Genomic DNA, 5,859 nt, shown 5'->3' on the forward strand with positions numbered 1-5,859 from the left:
ATACTACTGACCTTACAAAATTCACTGAAATCTTTTAAAATCCCATTGATTCTATTAATACATAAAAAGAAAATTCAAAAATGCTTAGGGCTATATAAGATTCATCAATTACACAGGCACTTCACATGTAAACAATCTACAGTACAACTGAAAATATTTTGGCACAAACCTATAGTACTAAAAGAATTTAATACCAGAGTTGTTTTGTCTACTCATTTTTTCTAGAAAACTAAGACCAAGGATTGAAGAAATAATATATAAACTAGAAGTGTATTGAATAACTCAAATATAGGACTGTTCAAGTTGCTAAAAAATTGATTATATTTATCCAGATGTGTACTAGTAGGCTATGATATAAAAACAATTAAGCCTAATCATATTTTAAGTTCAGTATTAATCTGCTTTTTGAAAAATAATTAGTTATTAACAGTAAAAGGAGAAAATTTGTCAAAACTCTTATTAAATTGAACCTGTTTTTCCCTAAAAGAAGTTTGATGTCTGAATGTAATTTTGTTAAAAACCTAAGGCTTGACCTAAGGCAAATTATTTTTGACTGGATTCTCTTCATGAATTAAAGATATCTGAAATCACTTCAAAGAAATGAAAGTATACACTTCCGATTTTAAAAAGGTTGTATCAGGCCATAGAAAGTTGAGATGTCTTGGTTGTAGGTAACTCAAGGAGTGCCTGAACTGTGACACCAACTTTCACAAGACCTCGTTCTTCCAAAATATGGTGAGGCAAACAGAGTCTTTCCTGGTAAAGAAAAGAAAAACAGATATTTGAGCATCCAGGTTTTTAGTAGTGTTATACAATAATAAAACTTAAACATATTTTCGATAAGCTTCAAGTAAAAAATACAATTCTATATTTTCTCTAATAATACAGCAAAGGTTTCTAAAGGAACCTTTGTCATTCACTAGTCAACCAGTATTGTTCAGTTTCCCTAAAACATTTGCTCTGGTAAAAACCAACAATGCGTTCTTGAATATCAAATATTATCCATGACTACTTGACTGATCTTGTCATGTCATATCTTAGTTAATACCTTTTGTGACACAACTCTTATTTTTCCAACTTTTCTCAAGCCAGTGGCCTTCACTGATATAATATTTCCAAGGATCCATCATCATTTTCTCTCTTCTACATTCTACATTTTACATTCTTTTCATTCTACATTCTTTCCTTAGCATTTTCATGTATCTCTTCAACTCTGATGACCTCCAAGTTTTTATTTCCTCTCAAGATCTATTAAACGAATGCCAATAGGACATAGCCAAATGGATGTCTTACAGACCTATCAAAATAAATGTGTTCACAGTAAAACTCTTCTTCACTAAATAAGCTAAATCTATTGAATGTGGAAATCATAATTGCCTTCTCTTTTTGTTACTTCTATTACTCATTTACCAATATTAATGATGATTGCTTAACAGTTCTTAAAAACTATCTTCTGATGGGGGTAAAGAGGGAGAATGCAGTCAAGAATCCATTGTAGCTGGGCAAGAGTAGCTCATGCCTATAATCCTAGCTACTCAGGAGGCTGAGATCTGTGGGGGGGGGGTTGGTTCAAAGTCAGCCCAGGCAGAAAAGTCAGTGAAACTCTTATCTCCAATTAACTACAAAAAGCCAGAAGTGGTGCTGTGCTCAAGTGGTAGAGCACTAGCCTTGAGCACAAAATCTTAGGACAGGACCCAAGCCCAGAGTTCAAACCCCAGACCAGCAAAAAAAGGAGGAGGGGATTTATTGTATATACCACAAAATTAAGAAAACTAAGGAAAGGAGTTGGTCAAAAGGGAGTTATAATGTTTAAAGGGGTGACAATGATCAAGATGCATTGTATTCATAAAATGTTTTGTTATGTGGCATCTCTTTTGTACAACTGAAAATAATTTTAAACATTTAAAGAAAGGTATCATCTCCACTTTCAAGATCCAGGACAATTCATTGCTGAATTCTACCACATCCTTACAGAACTAACACAAATTGAAGGGATGGGTGGGGTTGGGATAAATGAGGGAAAATGTTCAAAGCAGTGACACTGATCATAAACTAACATGTTGAATTAAAACCATTTTGTACAACTACATACAGATAATAAAAAATACTTCTCAAACTATACCATAAAACAGAAAGAAAAGTAATGCTACCAATTTCATTCTAAGAATCCAATATTACTCTGACACTAAATATGGAAAGGAAAAATGGAAAAAACAATGATAGACAAATTTCTCTGATAAACACTGACACAAAAATTCTCAGTATGGTACTTGCAAACAAAATTCAATACTACATAAAAAAGATAATAGTATCAGGCATAAAATTAATTTCACTCCATATAGGCAAGTATGGTTCAATATATGCAAATGAATATACATTGTACAGCACATAAGTAGGAAAAAAAGAAAAACCACTTGATTTTTTTTATCAAATACAGGAAAAATTTTGAAAAACTCAACATTTATTATTTCATAATAAAAGCTTTGATGAAAATGAGGAATAGAAGTAATAACAACATAATAAAGGTTATACAAAACAATATCCAATGTCATATTGAATAGGGAAAAACTGAAACCATTTCCTCTAATGGCGGGAATGAGGCTGCATTGTACATGCTCTCAACTGTTATTTAATATGATTCTTGAATTTTTAGCTAGAGCATTGAGGCAAGAAAAGAAATTAAACTAAAACAAAAAGAAAGGAAGAAGTAAATTTACCCTACTTACAGATGACATGATCTGACATTTAAAATACCTAAAAGACTCCCACAGAAAATTCGCTTTTTTATTGTGAAAATACTGTACAGAGGTGTTACAATTGCATGGGCAAGATAATGAGTACATTTCTTATCAAACATTGTAGCCTCCTCCTTTATTTCCACTTCCCATCCTCCCTCCACCCCCCCATCTAATCCTCCCCAACCCCCCCTCCCACAGAAAATTCTGAAACCTGATGAACACTGGCCAAATGATAGGATACAAAATTAGTATGTGAAGTTTGTGGACCAATAAAGAATAACCTAAGAATAAAATCAGAAGAAGAATTTCATACAAAATAGCCTCAAACAAATCATTTAAATAGGGATACAGGTGGACCCATTGAGATGTACAAGTCGTTATATCGAAAAACGAACTTTACAACTTTGGTAGGGGGGGCAGAGGATTGGGTAGAGGGGACGAGGGTGGGGATGGGAAGGGGAAACAAAGGAGGAGGCAACAATGCTTGATAAGAAATGTACTCATTATCTTGCCCATGTAATTGTCACCCCTCTGTACAGTATTTTCACAATAAAAATAAAAGAAATCCAGAAAATCATCATAAAAAATTTAAAAAATAAAAAATTGCCTCAAAAATTACTTAGGATTAAACCTTATTACTCAGGTTAAAGGTCACTACAATAAAAGTTATAAAACTTCAAAGAAAAAATTTTAAGATGCTAAAACATGGAAAGACTGTGCTCATGGATCAGCTGATTTAATATTGTGAAAATAGCTAAATGACTGAAACTAATCTACATATATAAAGCAATTTTGAAAAATCTTCATTTTTTGTATTTATCAGTTTTAATTTTTTCTATTCTTTATTGTGAAAATACCACACAGAGAGGTTACAATTATATGGACAAGGTAATGAGTACATTTCTTATCAAGCATTGTTGCCTCCTCCTTTGTTTCCCCTTCCCATCCTTTGCCAACTCCCCCCTCCACCCCCTATCCCCCCAACCCTGCTCGGCCAAAGTTGTAAAGTTCGTTTTTCAACATAATGACTTGTACATCTCATTGTTGCAATGGGTCCACCTGTATCCCTATTTAAACGGTTTGTTTTTGCCCTTCCCCTCCACAAATTATACCAACATCAAACACAATGAAAGCAGGAGTTATACCATGGGGGAGGGACATACAAAGCAACAAAGAAATCATCTTATAAATATGTTAGAAACAATAGCAAGAAAGAAAAAAAATCAATTGAATACTTATCTTGGGGTTCATTTCACCTAACATCAACTTATCTGACAGTTTGTTTGTCTCAGATATATACTAGTTACTGCAAATAAGGGAAACCATGGGACCTATGTTTCTTAGGGCCTGGCTAACTTCACTCAATATAATTTGTTCCAAGTCTTTCCATTTCCTAACAAATGGGGAGATGTTATTCTTTCTGATGGAGGCATAGAATTCCATTGTGTATATATACCACATTTTCTTGATCTATTCATCTACTGAGCGGCATCTAGGTTGGTTCCATATCTTAGCTATGGTAAATAATGCTGCAATAAACATAGTTGTGCTGGTAGCTTTAGTGTGGCCTTGTTTGTGATCATTTGGGTAAATGCCCAAAAGTAGGATTGCTGGGTCATAAGGGAGCTCTCTGTGGACTCTTTTGTGGAACCTCCATACTACTTTCCAAAGTGGTTGAACAAGTTTACACTCCCACCAACAATGAAGTAAAGTTCCCTTCTGTCCACATCCCCTCCAACATCTGTTGTTATAAGAGTTCTTGATTTTTGCCATTCTAACTGGGGTGAGGTGGTATCTCAATGTTGTTTTGATTTGCATTTCTTTTATGGCTAGGGAGGTTGAGCATTTCTTCATGTGTCTATTGGCCATCCTTCTTTCCTCTTCAGAGAAGTTTCTCTTTAAGTCTTTGGCCCACTTATTTATTGTGCAGTTGTTTCTTTGAGGACTTGTTGTTGGGGGATTTAATTTTTTTAGTTCCAAGTATATTTTAGATATGAGACCCTTGTCCGTTGTATGGCTAATGAAAGTCTTCTCCCAATCCATGGGCTTTCTATTGATCTTGCTAGCTATGTCCTTTGCCATGTAGAAGCTCTGCAATTTCATGCAATCCCATTTGTCAAACCTTTGTTTGATTTCTTGTGTTTCTGGGTCTCTATTAAGAAAATTTCAACCTGTGCCAAAGAGACCTAGGGTTTCTCCCATTCCATCCTGTAATGTTTTCAGAATGTCTGCTTTGACTCCAAGGTCTTTGATCCATTTGGAGTTGATTCTGGTGCAGGGTGATATATAAAGATCTAGCTTTAGTTTTCTACAAGTGATTAACCAGTTTTGCCAGCACCATTTACTGAAGAGGCTGTCTTTCTGCCATTCTATTTTTTTAGCTCCCTTATCGAAGATTATATGGCTATATGTCTGTAGGTTCATTTCTGGGTTTTCAATTCTATTCCATTGGTCCTGAGGTCTGTTCTTGTGCCATTACCAAGCTGTTTTGATTACTATGGCTTTGTAGTAGAGTTTGAAATTTGGTATTGATATTCCTCCAGCACTGTTCTTTCTGTTAAGGATGATTTTTGCTATTCAGGGTCTTTTATGAAAGAGAAAGTTCACTACTGAACTCATTCTATGAAGCCATCATAACCTTCATCCCAAAACCAGGCAGGGACTCATCAAAGAAAGAGAACCATAGACGACCCATTTCTTTGATAAACATTGGTGCACAACTTCTCAACAAAATTTTAGCCAATTGACTTCAACAATTCATCCAAAAAATCATACACCATGATCAAACCTGATTCATTTCAGGGATGCAAAGCTGGTTCAATATATACAAATCAATTACTATAATTCATCACATCAACAAGAGCAAGGATAAGAACCACATGGCTATCTCAATAGATGCAGAAAAGGCATTTGATAAGATCCAACATCCCTTAATGATGAAGGTTCTGGAAAAACTAGGAATCCAGGGAACATTCCTCAATACAATAAAGGCTATATATGACAAACCCACAGCCAGCATTATGCTTAATGATGAAAAACTAAAGCCATTTCCTCTTAACTCAGGAACGAGACAAGGATGTCCACTCTCTCCACTTCTCTTCAATCTAGTATTAGATGCCTA

The 5,859-nt window shown here is 34.7% G+C and overlaps 1 protein-coding gene across 2 annotated transcripts in view; it reads right to left on the reverse strand.

Moving 5' to 3' along the window:
- Positions 1-559: 559 nt before the first annotated feature.
- Lrch2 (leucine-rich repeats and calponin homology (CH) domain containing 2) overlaps positions 560-5,859 on the reverse strand; it is a 105,446-nt gene continuing 100,146 nt past the window's right edge. For both annotated transcript variants that reach the window (XM_013035956.1, XM_013035958.1), the window contains one exon: positions 560-756. In XM_013035956.1, coding sequence (XP_012891410.1) covers positions 637-756 — 120 coding nt within the window. In that variant the 3' untranslated portion in view covers positions 560-636. The remainder of the gene's footprint in view (positions 757-5,859) is intronic.

This window comes from Dipodomys ordii, unplaced genomic scaffold (assembly GCF_000151885.1).
Source record: "Dipodomys ordii isolate 6190 unplaced genomic scaffold, Dord_2.0 Scaffold233, whole genome shotgun sequence".
Classification (NCBI taxonomy): domain Eukaryota; kingdom Metazoa; phylum Chordata; class Mammalia; order Rodentia; family Heteromyidae; genus Dipodomys; species Dipodomys ordii.